The 22,941-nt window shown below is 42.9% G+C and overlaps 2 protein-coding genes across 11 annotated transcripts in view; one reads left to right on the top strand and one right to left on the bottom strand.

The window, feature by feature from the left end:
• thumpd1 (THUMP domain containing 1) overlaps nt 1–21,292 on the bottom strand; it is a 34,127-nt gene extending 12,835 nt beyond the window's left edge. The window contains exons 1-2 of one of the 5 annotated variants that reach the window (XM_043711947.1): nt 21,189–21,292; nt 2,235–2,437 (exon numbers count right to left, since the gene is read on the bottom strand). In XM_043711947.1, coding sequence (XP_043567882.1) covers nt 2,235–2,435 — 201 coding nt within the window. In that variant the 5' untranslated portion in view covers nt 2,436–2,437; nt 21,189–21,292. Of the gene's footprint in view, nt 1–2,234; nt 2,438–2,578; nt 2,663–2,813; nt 2,917–3,205; nt 3,413–3,576; nt 3,659–21,188 lie in introns of those variants that run through there. The other 4 variants (XM_043711946.1, XM_043711944.1, XM_043711943.1 and 1 more) reach the window with 4 other exon arrangements.
• The window catches only part of acsm3 (acyl-CoA synthetase medium chain family member 3), an 86,929-nt gene continuing 64,270 nt past the window's right edge, over nt 283–22,941 (top strand). For 4 of the 6 annotated variants that reach the window (XM_043711941.1, XM_043711934.1, XM_043711940.1 and 1 more), the window contains exon 1: nt 11,320–11,415. In XM_043711941.1, coding sequence (XP_043567876.1) covers nt 11,335–11,415 — 81 coding nt within the window. In that variant the 5' untranslated portion in view covers nt 11,320–11,334. Of the gene's footprint in view, nt 384–11,319; nt 11,416–22,941 lie in introns of those variants that run through there. The other 2 variants (XM_043711936.1, XM_043711938.1) reach the window with 2 other exon arrangements.

Below are 22,941 nucleotides of genomic sequence, written 5' to 3'. Positions count from 1 at the left end.
AGACAGTGTCTACACTTATCTAATGAGACTGGAGTTCAAGTCCCACCTGCTCCAGAACAGTGCGTTAGCAATTCTGAACAGCTTAGTTAGAAAATATTTACACTTTTCTAATGCAAGGGAGTTCAAGTCCCACCTGGAAAAGCGCGCCATAACATGCCTAAACAGACTGATAGGAAAAATATGTAGCTATTTTCAAATTTACAGCTATTTAGGGACAGTCCCTAATGGTAGTTCCTTACCAACCAATTAACACACTCTATTTCCTGTGATGTCACTCCATTGCTATTCTTTCTACTTCAGCACAGTCGATTGCCAGCAGCTGAATGTATTGATTCTGCTCTCAGGTAAGTGCAAGCCTCGGCTGCTCCTGACTCCATTCGCAGGTAAATGCAATCTTCACTCACTGGCTGTAATTTATATTTTCCCTCTTGATGCTACTAATAGTAGGCAGGTTTTGCTAAACCTGTACAAGGCACTAATAAGATTGCAGCTGAGATAATGAATAGTTTTGACCCCATTTCTAAGGAAAGATATACTGGAGTAAAAAGCAGTTTAGAGGTTTTTTTTGGCTGACGGCAAGTATGGAGGGACTGTCTTAAGGAAAAGTAGAGTCTGTACCGATTGGAATTTAGAATGAGGGGTGACCTTGTTGAAACTTCCAATATTCTTAGGGATTTAAGAGTAGATGTAGAAATATTGCCCCATCTTCCCTTGTGGGAGAGCCTAGAATCTAAGAATAGTCTCAGAAAGAAGAGGTTAGACATTTTAAGTTCGGTGGAGAGGAATGTCTTCTCTTAGGATAGAGAATCTGTGGAAATTTTTAAAAGTGCTGAAGCCTATTGAGGCTGGGTTGTTAAGTATATTCAAGGCTGAGAGCTTTCTTTAAAAATCAGTAAGGGAATCAAGAGTTATTGGGAAAAGGCAGAAAAATGGAGCTGGGAATTAATCAGATCAGCCATGACGTATTTGGACAGTGAAGCAGATTCAATAGGCTAAGTGGCCTACTCTGTTCCTATGGTCTAACAGTTGACAGTAAGCTTGTAAAATTAAACTGTGACAAAGTGATCAGAACATGCTTGGAATTCTAAACTTCTCATATTCCTACTCCTTCTGTAAAATCAGTTTTTAAATCAAAGAACACTTAACTATTGCAAAATGTTAACGTTTCTATATATATAATACACATTGAGTTGAGTTTAATCGAGACAGCAGGTAGCCTAAAAGTCTAAGGTGGTCTTCCCTCCCCTCCCAAAAAAATCAACAGGCTGCCTCCCAATGACAGTAAAGCAGGTGACAGTAAAGAGGGGTGGGGGAGGGCTCAGTCTGACAGCCATCACTCCAGAAGCGTTTTAAACTCCCTCCATTGCAGGGAAGCTGTGGCCAGTTTTAATCTAACTTTTTTTCTAGTACAGTAGCCTCAGAAGCACTTCCTTCAAGGTGATATGACATCTCACTCATCCACACAACAGTAGCTCCTAACTTTAATGGTAGGGCTGCTGATTATAAGGTGGTGGAGGGCCTCCCACATCTTCTATCAATTGGCCTTCCAACGCCAGGAGCCCACCAGCTAAGCTTAATTGGATGTTGAGCATGTTGCCTTCGTCAGCCAATTGCCTTGTTCTTTTTTTTAAAAAAAAGTCCCATCCACCATCACCACCGTGATGTGGGATCAGGACTGGCAAATATTGCCAACTTCAAAGGCTATGCAAATCCAGAGTGACCACCAGACCTGGATTTAACAGGAGTGTTGAAACCATCCCCTCCCCCATTCCCTTTCCCAGTATGGGCAACAGCCTCACTGCAGCTTGTCAACTTGTCCCTTATCCCCTCCAATAAGTTACACCCTCTTTCCCTGCCCCCTTCTCCAAAGCCCAAAGAGCTGGTCAGATACTTTAGGGACATCTAAGTGACTCTTTGATAGGCATATGGAAAATAGTACAATGAAGGGTATGTAGGTTAGTCTGATCTTAGAGTAGGATAGAAGGCCGATACAAAACGGAGGGCTGAAGGGCCTGTACTGTTCTATGTTCCATGGTAACTCTGCTCAAAGCCAGCCTATGGTCTTCACGTTTTTCGGATACTTTGGAATCTGTACGTAATGTGATTGATTTTAGAGATAAGTTTCACTTTTAAAAGCTCCAAATTAGACTGATGCCACATACAAGCAACTCGAAACGCAGTTTCCTAACTCTCTCTCTAAAACACAGAGCCCGCGGATTCTGTCTGTACTGCACCTTCTCTGGGCCGTACAGTTGGTCCGCATATTCATTCAGAAGACTGTACGCTTCGGCCGTGCATTTCTTCTCATTCATATTGCAGGTGATGAGTAGTCCTTGCATCCCCACCTCCAGCTCCCTGCTCCCGCGGTGTTTCTTGGCCGCATGGCCCACGTACGCACTCTTGTTTCTTTTCTTCGCCCTTGGTTCTGTTGCCATTGCTGTTCCAAAAAAAATGCTGAAATTAATAAGAAATGAGCAACGGGCACCGCAGCTTGAAACATATACTAAAGCAACCTGGTGTGCTACTCGTCTGAGTATTTCAACTGCATCATTTAAATGTATTGTACAAAATAAATAACCTCAATCCACACTAACACGCTCCCGTCCAAACCCCCACTAATTCTAAAGGACTCCTCCTTTCAACATCATTAAACTGCGACACGACAATGTACAGCCTGCCACTGGGTCCTAGTGCTACAGGAAATCTTGACAATTTGCAATTCGTTTCAGGTCGATGTTTTCTGAAATGCCCAGAATTTTCCAAACCGAAAGCAAAATGCCAAAAAATAATCCTCAAAGCTAACTTTGTTTCACCTGTTTTATGAAGCGTATGCATTCTCTTTAAATATCCTTGCCACTTCTCGACTGAAAAAAAGCTGAACGAAATTGCAGTAAAGCAAAGACAATAAGATGTGACAAAGTCTACCAGATGAGGGGTTAACAGCATATGTAAGTTATTAAAAATTGATTCGAGTTTTTTTTAAAGCAGATGAAACATTGTTCAGTTTTCAGTTACTAGGTAGTAGTATTCACTTCAGCTAGTAGTGTACATACAATAATAAACTTTTATGACACTTATAAAATATTTAAACGGTCCAGATCAAACAATGAGTTGCGGGAAGACAATTTTAAGTATTAGGAGTTTTAGCGAGAATTTGAGAGAACTGTTTTTTTCACCCAAAGGGTTGTGGGTATCTGGAACTCACCTAAAAGAGTGTTAGAAGCAGAAACTCTTAAGACATTTTGAAGAACTATTAAAACGAACATGTAAAACACTAGAGCATACAAGACTACAGACCAAGTGCTGTAGAATAGGATTAGAATAGATGGATGTTTGCCAACTAGCGTAGACCATTATGGACACATTTTAAAAAGTCTGTGACTCTATCAATTCCACACTGAACTACATTGAGGCATAAAAGTACTGCTGACCAAAACATATGGTCAAAGAGGGATGTTTTAAGGAGCATCTTAATGGTGGAAACAGGCAGAGAAGTATTGGAATCTGTTAACACTGAAGGTCTTGATAACCGAAGGCACGACCACCATTGGTGTAATCAAAATCAAAGGATCTCACCGGACCAGAATTAAAGATATATTTCTTGGAAAAAAATACACATTTTGTTTAAACTTATTTGTTTTGCACTCATCCAGAAATTTTGCACGAATGTCAAATCAAGAAGAAAGTGAACTATTATGGTGCATAACAGTGCTGATTGGTTAACAACTGAACCCCGGAGAATGCATCCATCATTACCGATTGACTGTTAGCAGCCATGTTGTTGTTAGATAAATTTTCAACCAACCAGGTTAATTCTGACTGATCAGGGTTTTGACCTGAGAAATACAGTAAACCAAATGATTCTTGCTTATTTTGTTGAGTTGAAACAGACACAGTGCATATCCACGTTCTTTCTGTCTGCAAAGAACAAGGTGCTGTATATTAATCTGTAGTTTCCAGTACACACGTCTGCCAAACTGCAAACTCAACATTCCTGAATTGGTTGTCACCATAATTATTCACATTAAGGATTATCCAACAAATGTTGTCCAATTACAAAATCCCATCTAACATCAGATACTGTTGCAAATGTGGGCTTGCTTGTCTCAAGAAGGGACATCTTGTTAATTTGAGCTGCCAGTCTTTGAAACCTATGACCTACATACCTGGCATCACACTGACACTAAATTTCATATATCATTTTTGTGGTAAGCAAACATCTTTAGACTTGACAGCAGCATTGTGTAGTGATGAACGCCACTCACTGCTACTGCATAGCAGCAACTCATTCATTCATTCATTGGCAGTCCCTCACAAATGAAAATGAGTCTCTTCCACTCTCAGGGTGAGGCCATTAGTGGCTGTACAGACCAATGTGGCTACTGCAGGCTCTGTTACATATGGGGCAGGTGGTGGTCATGGGAAGGGCCGAATGGTGGTTTGGTGTGGCAGCATGCTCCTTTCACTGTTAACACCTGGTTTCTGCTTTTTCCCAATGGTAAGTCACAGTGCTCATAGAATCCCTATAGTATGGAAGCAGACTATTCAGCCCATCGAATCCACACCGATCTTCCGAACAGCATTCCATCGAGACCCACTTGTCTTGATGGCTTCCCAGATGCTCCTCCTCTATCTTGGACAATCTTAGGCCGGTGATACCTACATGTCCATAGGATTGCAGCACTTCATCAGTGAGGTCTTGAGGGTATCACTGAACCACATCTGGAGCTTGCCTGCCATTTCAAACGAGTTTTGAAAAGATTTGTAGCTCAGATTGAGGTTCTAGATGTAGGTTTGCTCAGAGCTGGAAGATTCAATTCCAGACGTTTCGTCACCCTACTAGGTAACATCTTCAGTGGGCCTCCGGCAAAGCACTGCTGATGATTCCTGCTTTTTATTTATATGTTTGGGTTGGTTATGCCATTTCCTGTGGTGATCAGTTCCTCTTTTTCTCAGGGAGTGGTAAATGGGGTCTAACTTGATGTGTTGATCAAGTTAGATCCCACCTGCCACCCCCTGAGAAAAAGAACAGGAAATGACATCACCAACCCAAAGAAACCCAAACATAAAAATAGAAAGCAGGAATCATCAGCAGTGTTTTGCCCAGCGGCCCACTGAAGATGTTATTTAGGGTGACAAAACATCTGGAAATTAACCTTCTAGCTCAGCGAGCAAACCTATATGCTATTTCAAAGCTGGGAGTAGAGCACCTGCTTTTGTTGGTCATGCGGATGATGTGCCAGCCCATCATCACTGATCAAAGGTGGTCAATGCCTTGATGCTGGGGATGTTGGCTGTTAAGTGGGAAGAGTGCACAGAAAATGTCTCACTGTTCCACAAAAAGCAACAAAATGCATAAAATACCAATGATGCCACCAAAGTGACCAATTTGACTGCTCCTTAGTACAAAGGCAGTTCAGACAAGTGAAAAGAGGCAATTTCTATGTTGTATGTTTGCTCGCTGAGCTGGTAGATTTGTTCTCAGACATTTCATCATCATGCCACATATTATCATGTGAGCCTCCAATGAAGCTCTGGTGTTCTGACCCACTTTCTATTCACGTGCCTTGGTCTGTTAAGGTGGGCGATATCATTTCCAGTTCTTTTTCTGAGAGGTTGGTAAATGGGCTCCAAATCGATGTGTTTGTTGATGGATTTCCAGTTTGAATGCCAGGTCTCTAGGAATTCCCATGTGTGTCTTTGTTTAGCCTGTCCGAGGATAGTTGACTTGTCCCAGTCAAAGTGGTGTCCTTCTTCGTTTGTGTGTAAGGATACTAGTGATAGTTGGTCATGTCTTTTGGTGGCTAGTTTCTTGCCTGTCTGTCAGCTGTAGTATTTGTTGCAGTCTTTTATATATGATATTCGTTTTGTTAGTTGTTGGTACAGGGTCCTTTAGATTCTGTTTTAATGTGTTTGGTAAGTTTGTGGGCTACCATGATGCCTAGGAGTCGTAGTAGTCTGCTCATCATCTTCGAGATGTCTTTGATGTATGGTAGTGTAGCTAGAGTCTCTGGGCGTGTTGTGTCTTCTTGTTTTGGTTTGTTGTTTAAGAATCGGTGAACTGTGCTTATTGGGTACCCATTGTTCTTGAATATGTTGTATAGGGTTTTTTAGGGTGTAGGTTTGTTCGCTGAGCTGTAGGTTTGATATTCAGACGTTTCATTACCTGGCTAACATCATTAGTGGCGACCTCCAAGTGAAACGAAGCTGTTTTCTCCTGCATTTTATTTATATCTTTCTCCTGGATGGGGTTCCTGGGGTTTGTGGTGATGTCATTTCCTGTTCATTTTCTGAGGGGTTGATAGATGGCATCTAGATCTATGCGTTTGTTTATGGCATTGTGGTTGGAGTGCCAGGCTTCTAGGAATTCTCTGGCATGTCTGCGTTGTACTGGGTCTTTTAAGTTTGTTAGTTTTTGTTTGAGTGTTGGCGAGTTTGTGTGCTACTAGGATTCCGAGGGGTCTTAGTAGTCTGGCTGTCATTTCTGAAACTTCTTTGATGTATGGTAAGGGTGGTTAGGGTTTCTGGCTGTGTTTGGTCTGCTTGTCATGGTTTGTTCTTGAGGAATCTGCGCACTGTATTATTTGAGTGTCTGTTCTTCTTGAATACATTGTATAGGTGGTTCTCCTCTGTTTTCCGAAGTTCATCTGTGTGCAGTGTGTGGGTGGCTCGTTGGAATATTGTTCTGGTACAGCTTCATTTGTGTGTGTTGGGATGGTTGCTGGTGTAGTTAAGTATTTGGTCAGTGTTGTCGGTTTTCTGTACACGCAGGTTTGTAGTTCTCCGTTGTCCTTTCTTTCGACTGTGACATCCAGGAATGTTGTCGGTTTCTTCCTCCTTGGTGAACTTTATGCCTGTTGTTGATGATGTTAAATGTCTCTTCTATCTTGTTTCGTTTTGTGATGACAAAGGTGTCATCTACATAGCGGACCCAGATTTTTGGTTTGATGGTTGGTAGAGCTGTTTGTTCTAGTCTTTGCATTACCGCTTCTGCTATGAATCCTGACAGCAGAGATCCCATGGGTGTGCTGTTGGTTTGTTTGTAGACTATGGTGTTGAAATTGAAGTGGGTGGTGAGGCACAGGTCCACTAGCTTCATGATGTTTTCGTTGGTAATGTGATTGATGGTGGTTGGTGTGTGTCCGATGCTCTCTTCTAAAAAGATTTTGTTTCGGCTGCTTGTAGTTCCTGGGTGCTGCAGTATATTGTGGCTCATTTAAATAATGTCCTGATGCAGCTCCATTTGTGGGTGTTGAGATGATTGCTCTTGTAGTTAAGTATCTGGTCTCTGCGTGTTGCTTTCCTGTAGATGCTGGTCTGCTGCTCTCCGGCACACCGACATACAGACTAGCAAAGGAACTTCAACGTAAACTGAAATAGTAGAAGACTCACGCTACTCCATCCACTCCACCCAAGAATTCCTGAACAGCATCAAAAACATAGAAATTGATGAAGTCATTGCCCTATTCACATCAATTAACATCAGCCTAGCCAAAGATACACTGACCTCACTACTAGATGAACCAAGGACACAAACACCAGACAGCACAAACTCCATCAGCAAGGACAACATCCTCAAGATAATAGATCTGTGCCTCACTATCCATTTCACCTTCAACAAGACCTACAAACAAATCAATGGGACACCCATGGGATCACCAGTATCAGGATTCCTAGAAGCAGTTATGCAGAAATTAGAATGAACAGCCCTCCCCACGATCCAACCCAAGCTTTGGGTCCGCTATGTGGATGACACCTTTTGTCATCACGAAATGGAACAAATTAGAGAAAACCGACAACATCATTAACAAAATCCTTACTGGTATAAATTTTCACCAAAGGGGAAGAGAACAACAAACTCCCCTTCTGAGATGTCACAGTGGAACGAACAGCCAATGGAGAGTTGCAGACCATCGTATCCAGAAAGCAACACACACAGACCAGATACTCAACTACAAGAGCAATCATCCCAACACCCACAAACTGAGCTGCATCAGAACATTATTTAAATGAGCCACAACACACTGCAACACCTAGGAACTACGAGCAACCGCAAAAGAATACCAATGCAATGTATTCAAGAACAATAAGTACAGTTTGCCAATTTTTAAACAAGAAGACATGATACATCCAGAGACCCTAGCCACATTCCACAATACATCAAAGACATCTCTGAGATGACAAGCAGACTACTGCAACTCCTTGGCATCATGGTAGCTCACAAACATACCAACACACTGAAACAGCTACTGATTAACCTAAAGGACCCTGTACCAAAACCAACAAAACAAATGCAAAGACTGCAACAAAACAAATGCAATATACAAAATACCCTGCAAAGACTGCAACAAACACGACATCAGACAAACAGCAGGAAAGTAGCCACCAGGAGACACGAGCACCAACTAGCTACCAAAAGACATGGCCAACTATCACTAATACCCTTACACACAGATGAAGAAAGACATCACTTCGACTGGGACAATACATCCATCCTAAGACAGGCTAAATAAAGATACGCACGGAAATTTCTAGGGGCCTGGCATTCAAACTGGAACTCCATCGATATGGACCCTATATACCAACCTCTCAGAAAAAGAACCGGAAATGATATCACTCACCTTAACAGACCAAGACACAGAAATACAAAGCGGGAGAGAACACCAGTGCTTCAATGGAGGCTCACTGATGTTACCTAGCATGGTCCTGAAACATCTGAGAACAAACCGACCAGCTCAGCGATCAAATTTACAACCTGAGCAACAAATCTTCTCAAAACTTGCAGGGCATTTCTAATTTATTTGGCTTAAGCTCTTCAAAATCTCAAACATGCAAACAATCAACATAAGGGACAAAAGACAAATGATTTCATACATACTACAGGTAGAAAAAGAACATTAGCAAGGTGGTCAAAAGTCTAAACTATAAAGTTTAAAGGCTTTTTATTTCACATGGTTCTTTAGATTTTTACAATGATCATAGTGGTTCTTCAATTTGATGATTGGTCAGATGAATTATCGTCTTGTATGAATTATTTTAAGTTGTCTTGGTTTTTCTTTTCCTTACAAATAGATGGATACTTTCTATCTGCAAGTTGTGGATGTCTCTTTTTCACCTCTGCTGCTCTTAGCACTTGCAGGTTTTCCACTCTGTGCAGCTCAACCAATCAGAAAATTGTTGTCAGGAAATTTCCTTGTTAGTTTCTCAGAGCTACTCAGTCTCTCATACACCCTCTTACAGTGACATTGTACTGCAGAGCTCAACAATATACTGCACTTGAATTTCAAGCTGCAAAACTTTCTTAGTATTCCAAGTAAGGCAGCAAGTGTACAAATTACCCAATGTCAACTGGGAAGGTAATGACAATACAAGATGATTTTGAGACATTGTAATTAGAATGAGTATACTTTAAATCGTTTAACAAGGATCCATTGGTGGTCTCATGCCAGAAGCTGTGTTAATTGCAGCTCGAGTAGCATATATTAAAGCTGCTGCAGTTCGAAAAGCGCATGGTTGAATTTTGGAATGCCTCCTGTCCCAGACCCTGTCTCTGGGCACTCCCTTGATGCTCTTAATGGAGTGTCTTGGGAGTCTTAAACATTTTACTTTGAACACAATGCGTTCAAAGCATGCTGATTGCCTGAACACTCCAGCTAGGAATGATGGAATAGGACCCCCTTTCCATTTGTTGGTTTTTGGAAGTGAGACTATGATTTAAGACGGAAGGCCAGGAGCATTTGTTCGGTACCACTAGAGAAGAAACTCTTGGTCCGGTGCAAGATGAGCAAATGCGAAAACATACTAGTCCATAACAAATGGGCATAATGTTAAGGTGAAAGACTGGAGGTTTAGAGGGGATTTTACGAAAATATTTTTGACCCATAGAGTGGTGGGAATCAGGAGCACTGTTTGGGAAGACAGTTAAGGGGAGAGCTTCAATCTTCTAAAAAGGTCGCTTCTTATTCTTCTAAACTCCAATGAGTATTAGCTCAACTTCTGTTTGCAAGAAAATCCCTCCATATCTAGAATGAATCTAATGAACCTTTTTCTGTACCATCTCCAATGCAAGTATATCATTCCTTAGACGAGTAATTGGATGAACACTTGTATCATAATATTCAAGGCTGTGCAATTAGTATAGACAGGAGTGTATTTTTGGTGGTACTGCACAAAGGGCCTTTTCTATACTGTATGATTCTTAGGAGACTAAAACTATTCAATCTTCCAAGTGTGGTCTTACCAGCACCTTATTTTCTTTTGCATGTGTCATCTTAATATTTTGTTCTTTTTTGCTTTCAGATTAGCTGTTCATTATTCTGCTATTTTAAAAGGCCCTTTTACTTTCTTTCTTATCACATTACTGCTCCCATTGGCTTTGCTCCACCTAGATGTTGGTCAATATTTATCTTTTACTCAACAGCATATAAAATAAAATCTGTTATCCTATTGCTGTGCAGTGAAGCTTGTTGTTGCTCCAGTGGTTGCCCTTAAAAATTTGCATTGTTGACTGCAAAGCACTTTAGGATATTGAGAACTTATAAAGGAAATGAAAAAAAATCACTTTTGACGAATTCTGCTCCGAGGGTGGGGGAGTTGAGAGATTCTTTGCCGAGGCTTTTCGTTTCATCTCGCGAAAGGTACTGACATGCAAGAATGAAACGTGCGATGAAAATACCGTGTTGGCAAGTTTCTTCAAACGTTCCATCACTTGTTAGCAAAGTTGAAGTGCTTCTTTCAAACTACTGATAGCTTTTACATTGCAGCAGCAATCCCTTTTGTGGGGAATGGCTACCTACATTCGTCAAAGAAGGTGCAACTTCATTATGCGCTTTTTCCTTCAAAAAAAATTCGATTGTAACAAGAGTCACGTGGCGTGAAAAGTGCAATGTAAATGTAATTGTTTCATTCTGGGACTGATCTACTGTTAGTCATGCCACAACAACTTCATGGGTGCGTCGCCATGTTGAGCGAATTGCCATCTTAGGGCGACGTGTTTGTCGGAAAGTGACGATGGCACGAAAAACGAGCAGCAACTACATGCGAAGGAAATGGGAACAGGCAACCGGCAATAAATGCGCCGAAAACACTGGGATGGAGCGACTGAGCGTAGGCCACATAATTCTTGTTTTCTGTCAAGCTTGTTCTCAATGAAATCCCCCCACAAACGGCAACCAAATATTCCTCTCGCTTCACTAACCGTCGAGGAGATTGCATACTGCGCATGCACGGGCAGTGGGCACGACGCGGGAAATAGGCGGATGGTGACGTCGGTACTGCGCATGCGCGGAGGCGGGTAGCTCGCTGTCCAAACGGGGGGAGGTCATGTGATTGGGCATGACGTTGTCAGCGGTTCGCGAGGGACAACATAACATTTATATCGGAGACAGCTTTCTGCAGCGAAAGGGAGGAATAATTGTATGTAAAAAGATGTCATGTTTGTTTACTAGTTTCTCGCCTATCTTCTCAACGAGACCCCTTGTGCTCCTCATTTCAATTGAAGCTGTTAACCGTTTCGTCTCACCTTGAAATCGATGTCATTCTTTTCAGAATCTCCTCAAAACCAACCTTTCCTCCCCCCCCACCAGCCTTGCAAACAAATGTAACACCTCTAAACTCCCATCATTCTCCTCCCAGGTCCTTGAATGTGCAGCCAATTTTGAAATTATGGAATAGTACAGCATGGAACGAGACCTTTTTAGCCAGTCGTGGCTGCGCCAGTTGTCAAACATCCATCTACAGTACTTCAATCCCATTTTCCACCACTTCATCAGTAACCTTGCACGTTGTGGTGTTTACTCCTTTAAATATCTTGAGGTTTCCCACCTCCACCCAATGCTATGAGTTTCGGATAGCCACCTCCTGAGTTACAAGATGGCGGTACCGGCATCCTGACCCAGCGATAACGGTCTGGGTGTCATTGGTTGGCCGCCTCGGATCAGGATTCATGATGGAGGCGGCACAGCAAAGATGGACTCTTTCGTCTTTTTTTTAACCTTTCAAATATTCGAATGACGCCAGATGGTGGCAACAGTTGAAGCTTTTCACTGTATTTTACCATGTCATTCATTGCAGAATACAAGTGACAACAAATGATCATTCATAAATCATCATTCACAATCTGGATGGAAAAATGAACCTTCATCTAAAACCCTGCATCTTACCTTCAAAACTGTGACCCTTCTACTAAGGGGAAAATGTTTCTCCCTCCTATCTATGCCCCTTCCTAACTTTGTAGATCTCAATGAGGTCCCCCTTCCCTTCTGTGCTCAAAGGAAAACAACCCCAGCCTATCTGGTCTCATCAGAGATGTTCCATCCCAGACAACATCCGGTGAATCTCCTCTGCATCTTGTGCAATCATAGCTTCCCCATTGTGTGTTGCACCAGCTGTGACCTAATTAACATTATGTTCAGAAGCAAAAACATAACTTGGTTTCTGGCATCTGCAGTTATTGGGTTTATATTTAATGTGTGTATAACTCTATCATAATGAATAGATTCAAGAACAACTTCTTCCCCACTTTTATCAGACTTGTGAACAAACCTCTCATTTTTTAAGAATTGCTCTTTCTCTGTACCTTCTCTGTAGCTGTAATGTTATACTCTGCATTCTATCCTATTATCCTGATGTACTTATTTAAGGGTATGATTTGTCTCGTTAGCCTGCAATATAATACATTTCACTGTATGTCAGTACATGTGACAATAATAAATCAAATCCTTGCTCTTGTATTCAATGTCTTGATCAATAATGATAAGTATCACAAATCCATTCATAACCTGTCCTATGGAATAGTGCACCACGGTCCCTTTGATCGTGTGTACGTTCTAGAGACCGACCAGTCAACATGTATTCCCTTGCATTATTTGGCCTCCAAAAATACATCATCCACACTTTTCAGGATTAACTTGCATTTGCCATTGTTCTATAGTCTAAGGCTTTCCTCCTAGCTATTTATCATGCTATCATTGCTTATTATTTGCAGACTTCTACATTCGACATTCACATCGAGTCCATTAACATACAATCTAACAGAAATAGATTAAGCACGAAACCCTGTGGTAGCCTACTAGATACAGGATTCCAGTCACAAAAACATCCTTTAGCCATCATCCTCTGCCTCCTGTCCCAAAACCAATTTTGGATCCAATCTGCCACATTGCCCTGGATCCTGCAGGTTCTTACCTTTTTTAGCCAGCCTGCCATATGAGATATTGTAAAAGCCTTACTGAAGTCCATGAAGACTACAGCATCTGCACTGCTTTCATCTACAAATTAGTTTCATCTTTTCCTGGAACTCAATTTTTGAATTTCTATCACCATATTGAAACAGTTGTTATCAGTCAGAAATCTCTCCACAGGTGGCTGACAACAGTAAATACTCCCTCTTTGGTCTGTCAACTGCATTTGTTATCCTTCTCCATATCTTTCTGCCATTGTTGAATGTTTGGGACTGTAATCGCATTATCTTACTGTTGTGGTTCTGTTCGCCGAGCTGGGAATTTGTGTTGCAGACGTTTCGTCCCCTGTCTAGGTGACATCCTCAGTGCATGGGAGCCTCCTGTGAAGCGCTTCTATGATGTTTCCTCCGAAATTTATAGTGGTTTGTATCTGCTGCTTCCAGTTGTCAGTTCCAGCTGTCCGCTGCAGTGGCCGGTATATTGGGTCCAGGTCAATGTACTTATTGATTGAATCTGTGGATGAGTGCCATGCCTCTAGGAATTCCCTGGCTGTTCTCTGTTTGGCTTGTCCTATAAAAGTAGTGTTTTCCCAGTCAAATTCATGTTGCTTGTCATCTGAGTGTGTGGCTACTAAGGATATCTTACTCCTATCAGTTTCACTTGCAACAGTTCTTCTGCCCATTCCTGCACCCTTACCATTAGTACCCCATTGGGGGGACATGGAGGCACAGTGGTTAGCACTGCTGCCTCACAGCACTAGGGCCTTGGGTTCGATTCCAGCCTCGAGCGACTGTCTATGTGGAGTTTGCACATTCTCCCCCTGTCTGTTTGGGTTTCCTCCCACACTCCAAAGATGTGCAGGTTAGGTGAATTGGCCATGCTAAATTGCCCTTAGAGTTTGGTGGGAGAAAGTGAGGACTGCAGATGTTGGGGATCAGAGCTTAAAAATGTGTTGCTGGAAAAGTACAGCAGGTCAGGCAGCATCAAAGGAGAATCGACGTTTCGGGCATAAGCCCTTCTTCAGGAATGAGGAGGGTGTGCCAAACAGGCTAAGATAAAAGGTAGGGAGGAGGGACTTGGGGGAGGGGCGTTGGGAATGCGATAGGTGGAAGGAGGTTAAGGTGAGGGTGATAGGCCGGAGAGGGAGTGGGGCGGAGAGGTCGGGAAGAAGATTGCATGTCAAGAAGGCGGCAGGTCAAGAAGGCGGTGCTGAGTCTGAGGGTTGGGACTGAGAAAAGGTTGGGGGAGGGGAAATGAGAAAGCTGGAGAAATCTGCATTCATCCCTTGTGGGTGGAGGGTTCCTAGGCGGAAGATGAGTTGCTCTTCCTCCAGGCATCGTGTTGCATTGGTCTGGCGATGGAGAAGGCCAAGGACCTGCATGTCCTTGGTGGAGTGGGAGGGGGAGTTAAAGTGTTCAACCACAGGGCGGTTGGGTTGGTTGGTGCGGGTGTCCCAGAGGTGTTCTCTGAAACGTTCTGCAAGTAGGCGACCTGTCTTCCCAATGTCTAGGAGGCCACATCTGGTGCAGCGGATGCAGTAAATGATGTGTGTGGAGGTGCAGGTGAATTTCTGATGGATATTGAAGGATCCCTTGGGGCCTTGGAGGGAAGTGAGGGGGGAGGTGTGGGTGCAAGTTTTGCATTTTTTGGGGTTGCAGGGGCAGGTGCTGGGAGTGGAGGTTGGGTTGGTGGGGGGTGTGGATCTGACAAGGGAGTCGCGGAGGGAGTGGTCTTTCCGGAACACTGATAGGAGTGGGGAGGAAAATATATCCTTGATGGTGGGGTCCGTTTGGCGGTGGCGGAAATGACGAAGGATGATCCGATGTATCTGGAGGTTGGTGGGGTGGTAGGTGAGGACTAATGGGGTTCTGTCCTGGTGGCAATTGGAGGGGCGGGGTTCAAGGGCGGAGAAGCGGGAAGTGGAGGAGATGCGGTGGAGAGCATTGACAATCAAGTCTGAGGGGAAATTGCGGTCTTTGAAGAAGGAGGCCATCTGAGTTATTCGGTGTTGGAATTAGTCCTCCTGGGAGCAGATGCAGCGAAGGCGAAGGAATTGGGAATATGGGATGGCGTTTTTACAGGGGGCAGGGTGGGAAGAGGTGCAATCTAGGTAGTTGTAGGAGTCAGTCGGTTTATAGTATACATCCGTGTTGAGTCGGTCGTCCGACATAGAGATGGAGAGGTCTAGGAAGGGGAGGGAGGAGTCTGAAACGGTCCAGGTAAATTTTGAGGTCGGGGTGGAAGGTGTTAGTAAAGTGGATGAACTGTTCAACCTCCTCGTGGGAGCACTAGGTAGCGCCGATACATTCATCAATTTGGCGGAGGAAAAGGTGGGGGGTGGTGCCAGTGTAGCTGCGGAAGATGGACTGTTCCACATATCCAACGAAGAGGCAGGCATAGCTGGGGCCCATGCGGGTGCCCATGGCTACTCCTTTGGTTTGGAGGAAGTAGGAGGATTGGAAGGAGAAGTTGGTAAGAGTGAGGACCAGTTCACTCAGTCGAAGGAGGGTGTCAGGGTGGAAGGGTACTGGTTGGTTCGGCGGGAAAGGAAGAAGCGGAGAGCTTTGAGGCCTTCGTGATGAGGGATGTCCATGGTGAAGATAAGGCGTTGGGGGCCGGGGAAGCGAAAATCATGGAGGAGGTGGAGGGCGTGGGGAGTAGGTGGGGAGTTCTTAAGGGGGACAGAACCGTGTCAAGGGATGCAGAAATGAGTTTGGTGGGGCAGGAGCAGGCTGAGACAATGGGTCGGCTGGGGCAGTCAGGTTTGTGGATTTTGGGCAGGAGGTAGAAACGGGCGGTGCGGGGTTGTGGGACTATGAGGTTACATAGTCCATATTATGTTTCTTTATGTACACATGGAGGGAGTGGAGGGCTGCACGTTCCGAGGGTGAGAGGTTGGAGTGGGTGAGAGGGGTGGAGAGGTTGAGGCGGTCAATGTCACGGCGGCAGTTGGCTATGAAGAGATCGAGGGCGGGTAAGAGGCCAGCACGGGGTGTCCAGGTGGATGTGGGAGGCGGGAGAAGGGGTTGTCAAAGGGTGGGCGGGAGTCCTGGTTTAGTCAGATGGAAATGGATCTGGGTGGGTTATTCTTCGGATGGTTGGTGTGGACTTGTTGGGCCAAATGGCCTGTTTCCATACTGTAGGGAATCTAATCTCTCCAAGCGTTTATCCTTCTCCCACTCCTTTTCACCATCTATGTGTTGCATTAGCCAAAAGCACAGCATTTGTTTTCATTTGTAAATTAATAGCGTCTTGCTGTGTATCTTGCCACCTTTTTTTTCAATTCATCCACTATCCCCAAATCCCTTGCCTGACATCTGTTATGGCAGAGCAGAAAATTCTTCTGGTTAATCATTTGGGAGGCTGGTTAATCATTTAGGGGGACCAAAGCAATTGTCCTTGGTCCCTGCTATTCTACTCCCCAGCTGCTGCGTCCATCCCTTTGGGAAAAATCTGAGGCTGACGAAGACTTCACAAACATAGTATTATATTTGTCTGAGATCAGCTATCATGAAGACCACATGCTTTTGTTACTGTGGCATCTTCTGAATTTAACGCTGCTTCAGCTCTTGCTAAACACTTCATTCTTATCTTTGTTATCTCTAGATTTGAATGCTCCAATGCACTTTAGTTAGTCTATTATATTCTAGCCTTCACAATTAAAAGCCACCGATGGTTACAGAGATGCACAGTTACTGGCATTGTTGACTCTGGTCCCACATGTCCATTTTTCCTTCCTGTAAAAATTCCCAGTTGCACTTTCAGTGTGTTCTGCACAGCAATGCTAAAATCCGAAATGTACAAAGGCAATGTCGAAGTTCAAGTTCAATGCTTTGCTCAAGCAACATTTTGGCTTAATTACTTCCCACTTTTTCAAACTTTAATCTTGCACAATGGTTGAAGCTATGGCTTACTATGAGCTCACAAGACTGGAAAGAGACCTTGGAGTGTAGGTTCATAGCTCCTTGAAAGTGGAGTCGCAGGTGGATAGGATAGTGAAGAAGGCGTTTGGTATGCTTTCCTTTATTGGCCAGAGTATTGAGTACAGGAGTTGGGAGGTCATGTTGCGGCTGTACAGGACATTGGTTAGGCCAGTGTTGGAATATTGCGTGCAATTCTGGTCTCCTTCCTATCGGAAAGATGTTGTGAAACTTGAAAAGGTTCAGAAAAGATTTACAAGGATGTTGCCAGGGTTGGAGGATTTGAGCTATAGGGAGAGGCTGAACAGGCTGGGGCTGTTTTCCCTGGAGCGTCAGAGGCTGAGGGGTGACCTTTTAGAGCTTTACAAAATTATGAGGGGCATGGATAGGATAAATAGACAAAGTCGTTTCCCTGGGGTCGAGGAGTCCAGAACTAGAGGGCATAAGTTTAGGGTGAGAGGGGAAAGATATAAAAGAGACCTAAGGGGCAACTGTTTCACACAGAGGGTGGCATGTGTATGGAAAGAGCTGCCAGAGGATGTGGTGGAGGCTGGTACAATTGCAACATTTAAGAGGCATTTGGATGGGTATATGAATTGGAAGGGTTTGTAGGGATATGGGCCGGGTGCTGGCAAGTGGGACTAGATTGGGTTGGGATATCTGGTCGGTGTGGACAGGTTGGATCGAAGGGTCTGTTTCCATGCTGAACATCTCTATGACTCTGATTCTATTGATGCCAAGGTCAATCCATTATTGCTTATTTCCCTTTTCCTACCACCAGAGAGGTGTTGACATTGCATTATAATCCCCCGAAAGTTTCCTGAAACGGAAAGGTCATGGGTCTGATCTGCAGAATGTGCAGTGTGTATCTCTGTCAGTTGAGCACGCATTCCCTTTGCACATTGCAGCTATTAATACAAGAGTAGTGCAAGCACCATAAACATGGCAAGTAGATGTGTCTGTTTTTCTCTCTGTCATAATCTCTTGTAATTCAATTCTCTGTCAATACAACATTTTTCTTGAAAAGAAAAGCCACCAAAACACGCTACTTGATCCTTACTCGCCCCACATCCCATTAATCAATTCTAGACAAATTAAACAGTTAAACAAGAACTCGGTTGTGATATTCTTCTTGTTTATTAATTCCTCCATGGTCTCACTCCTCCCTACAGCTTTAATTTTCAGTAGCGCCTCAAGTATCCAAGATGAGTGTTCATATAATTATAGCTTCTTGAACACCTCTGATTTTGATTGCTCATTAATTAGTAGCTAAACTTTCAAGAGGAAAGATCCTACTGGACTTTGTCCTGTCCAATCTAGCTGTGCAGATGCATCTGTTTATGATAGTATTTCCAGGAGTGGCCTCTCCACTGTGGTGTCCAGAATTGACCAGATGATTCTTTATTCCCTTAACTTTGATTTAATAGGTATCTACAGTAAAGTCAACACTGTTAAAATATGTTCATAGAAAGAAATGCCTGATATCGATTCCTCATACTGCCAAGGCTTTCAACTCTCATTGAAGAAAGAATCAATGGATGGATTAGTTTCTTTAATATATTGTGCATCACGTCCTGCATGCGAACCTCCTTGTTATCTACAAAAGCTGAGTGAACAGAATCTTAAAAGTTCCATCCTGAAGTTAGTGAGATTTATCAGTTTGCTCACTTGGATAATGGTTTTACAGTGACTTAAGTCGCAAGTTTTGTAGATGTGGCACATTCCATTTTTCTTTGTTCCATCTAGGTGAGCTCCTTCTATTGTCACTAAGGTTTTTAGCAATAGTTCGTACTGCTCAATTGGGATGGACCATGGAAAAGAATCACTTGTTTTGTCTTGAAGGACTCTGCAGCTCTGTATAATTGCCTGCTCCTATGTCTTGTGTCTTCAGTGTGCACAGTAAAAAAAATACTGAGTTGCTGCATGTGAACCCCCGAAAACAACCTAGCGCTCAATGGCGTTCAAACCGTACAAATAAAAATAAGCTACCTTTTTCTTAACCCTGCTCCTTCAATCATAAGATCATGGCTGAACTGATTTTAACCTCAACTTTACATTCTTGCAAATTCAATTCCAGTCTAATGAAGAAGACTTTAGTATCAGTGACACTAAAACACAACCTTTCGGGCCTTTTCTCAAAGCTATTTATCAGCTAAGTGTTCCTTATGCATACAACTCAAAGTTCAAGAACACTATTATCCCCTCAAAACTGATTACTAAACTTAGTGATCTTTGACTAAGCCCCACTCTGCAAATGGATCCTCAGTTTCCTGACCTACAGACCACAATCAGTGAAGATTCATCTCACTAACACTGAACACTGGAGCCCCCTAAGGGTGCATACTCAGCCCCCTACCGTACGCACTGTATACCCATGATTCCAAAGCCAAATATCAGACTAATGCCATTTACAAGTTCGCTGATGACGGCAACATAGTCGGTCGAATCTCAGATGGTGATGAAACAGACTACAGACAGGAGGTGGAAGACCTGGAAAAACAACCTAGCGCTCAATGGCGGCAAAACCAAAGAACTCATGATTGACTTTTGGCATGGTGTTACTCATGCCCCCCCCCCTACACATTAACAGCACAGAGGTGGAACGAGTGGAGAGTGCAAGCTCCTGGGAGTGGTCGTCCACAACGAGCTTTCTTGGACTCTTCATGTAGACACACTGGTTACAAAGCCCCAACAATGTCTCTTCTTCCTCAGGCAGCTGAGGAAATTTGGCATGACAGCGAATATCCTTGCCAACTTATATAGGTGTGCCATCGAGAGCATTCTGTCTGGATGTATCACTACTTGGTATGGCAACTATACCGTTCAAGATCGGAGATGGTTACAAAGAGTGGTGAACTCGGCCCAAATAATCACAAAGGCCAACCCATGTATAGAATCCATCTACCAGGTCCGTTGTTAAGGAAAGGCCGCCAGCATTCTCAAAGATCTGTCTCACCCTGGCAATGTTTTTCTACAACCTCTATTATAGAGGAGTAGGTACAAAACCTGAACACATGCACCAGCCGGTTTCGAAACAATTTCTACCCTACTGTTGCTAAAATACTGAATGGACTCTCAAACTCTTAAAATTCGCCTATACATGTGTTTTTGTTTTTGCTGCTGTTTACCTATTATTTACTTACCTATGCTACTTAACTATGTGATCTGTCTGTATTGCTTGCAAGAGGCCCTAACAGCTTTCTCAAATGGACATAAATGATTCCATAATATTTCAAAGAAAATTAGGGAGATGTTCTCTGCCATCCTGGCCAATATCTATCCCTCAACAAACACCACAAAATATAAGTCACCTTGTTGTTAAGTCACTGCTGCTTCTATGACTTTGTTGAATGCAAACTGGCTGCTACATTTCCTATAGTACAACAGTGACTACATTTGTGAAGTGCTTTGAGACAGTGAAAAGTGCTGTAAAATGCGAATTTTTTAAGGCACAAAACTGTTGGTATCTCAAAAACAATTTCTCAACCATATTCAAAGATCTTTTCCTGCTTAAGTTTATGAGACTAGCAATTAAAACTTCATTCTTCTTCCACATAAACGTAAGCATGCCCCCAGGAAGTGAAAAAAAATTCCTTAAGATAACTTTGCTCTCAATCCACTACTTAAATGGACTTTTCACATCACAAAAGGAGATCAAAGAGGTATCATTACAGGTGAAAGGTAATTACAAACATATTCTTTCAACAAAACCTGAATAGATTCTGGTTAGGTGCAGAGCATTTTCATTTGAAGGTTTCCTAAATAGTCAAACAATCTTTTTACATTATCCACCATTGTAAGGCTGTTTGAAACAGATTGATTGAAAAATCGATTCCCCTTCTGCTGAAAGATATTAAGTATTTGGGTGTAGAGTGAGGATGTGTTTGAGGTGGTGTATCATTTTAATCTAGAGCAGGCTTTATGATCTTTGAATTTTAGACAAATCAAAACATAGGTCAGGGATACAGTCACATGCTTTAACAGGTACTGAAAACTTCCTTAAATGGAAGATTTAATGGTCAAATAAAGACAATTTATTTTCCTTATTTCCTAGTTTCTAGGTAAATTTAAAGCAAGTTCAAATTACCTTATTTAGCAATTCTTTCAGATTCTCTTGCGTTTTCACTATTTCCTTCCAGTGTTCAATCTGTTCATTCTTCACGTGCTTTTCTTGCAGTTGGATGACAACGACTTGTGATTTTTTTTTTCTTATTAACATTGTGTGTCTTCTAATTCATTTAATTTTTATGCAAAGCCTGTTGAGGGCAATACAGACTCCCAGACGTGAGGGGAGGGGCAAATCTTTATCTTCATCTTCATCACAACATTTTGTCCCATTTCATCTCACCAATGTCCTTCTTTGTGGTCTTGGATCATCATTTTTTCTATAAACTCAGCAGACCAGTCCTAGATATTTTCCAATCAACTTGCCTGGCTCAGAGATAAGGACACTAGTACAACACCCTAACAGCCTTAACCAACTCATTCTTTATTTTCAAAATATAACCTATTTTTCTAATCAGCTTGTTCAGGGATATTTTTAATAGAATCTACAGTGTGGAATATGCCATTTGGGCCATAGAGTCCACTCTGATCCTCCAAAGAGGATCCTACCTCCATACCATTTAACCCTGCATATCCCATGGCTAATCCACCTAACCTGAACATTGTTGTGATTTGGAAGTGCCACTGTTAAACTGGGGTGTACAAAATTAAAAATTACATCACACCAGGTTACAGTCCAACAGGTTTATTTGGAAGCACTGGCTTTTCAAGCGCTGCTCCTTCATAGGTGGTTGTGGAGTATAAAATCATAAGACACTGAATTTATAGCAAAGGTTTACAGTGTGGTGCAACTGAAATTATATATTAAAGTTTGTTAAGTAATTCATCTTTTAGAACTACCATGTTGGTTTCTATTCTTTCATATGTAAATCACAGAACTTTTTAAAATTACATTCTCAAGTGAACTTTAACAATAGATGCCATGTTGGCCCAGATAATGCATTGAAGGTGTGAGGTACCCTGTGTGAGGCTGGCTGTGCCCCAATGTTCAGACTGATTCTATTTCTAAAAAAGGGATTTAGAGCATCTTCCATAGATTCATGCAGTTTTTTGAGCTAGGTAAAATGTAATTCTGCAAATACAAATTCACCCCACAAGAGTATGTCTTTGTGTGGGGTGGGGGAGTGGTAGTGGTATGAGCATCTGTGAGAGAGTGTGAGTGCAAAGGTGTAGAAATCTGTGAGAGGGTGCAAGTGTGGGTATGTATGTGTGAGCGTATGAGAGAGAGCTTGTGTGTGAGAGAGGGTCTGCATCAGTATATGGGTCTGTGTGTGGTTGTGAGAGTGTGTAGTGTAGTGGGGTCACCTGTAATGTGACATGAACCCAAGGTCCCAGATGAGGCCATCCCCATGGATACCGAACTTGGCTATCAGCCTCTGCTCAGCCATTTTGCATTGTTGCCTGTCCCAAAGTCCTCCAAGGCGGACTTCGGGACAGGCAACAACGCAAAGTGACTGAGCAGAGCCTGATAGCCAAGTTCGGTACCCATGGGGATGGCCTCAGCCAGGACTGTGGATTCATCTCACACTGCAGATGACCCATTGAACTACATATTCTCACAAACCTTCCCCCCCCCCCCCCCCCAACGCGCACACTGTCCTACAGATCCATACACTCATGCAGACCCTCTCATACACTCACACATACTACAGATCCATACACTCATGCAGACCCCCTCATACACTCACATACACATGCACACTCTCGCAGACTTATATACCCCTTTACAACTCTCTTGCACACACACACGCACTCTTACATACTCTCATACTCCC

The sequence above is a fragment of the Chiloscyllium plagiosum genome, chromosome 21, assembly GCF_004010195.1.
Source record: "Chiloscyllium plagiosum isolate BGI_BamShark_2017 chromosome 21, ASM401019v2, whole genome shotgun sequence".
NCBI lineage: Eukaryota > Metazoa > Chordata > Chondrichthyes > Orectolobiformes > Hemiscylliidae > Chiloscyllium > Chiloscyllium plagiosum.
This window is presented reverse-complemented; position numbering and strand designations above follow the sequence as displayed.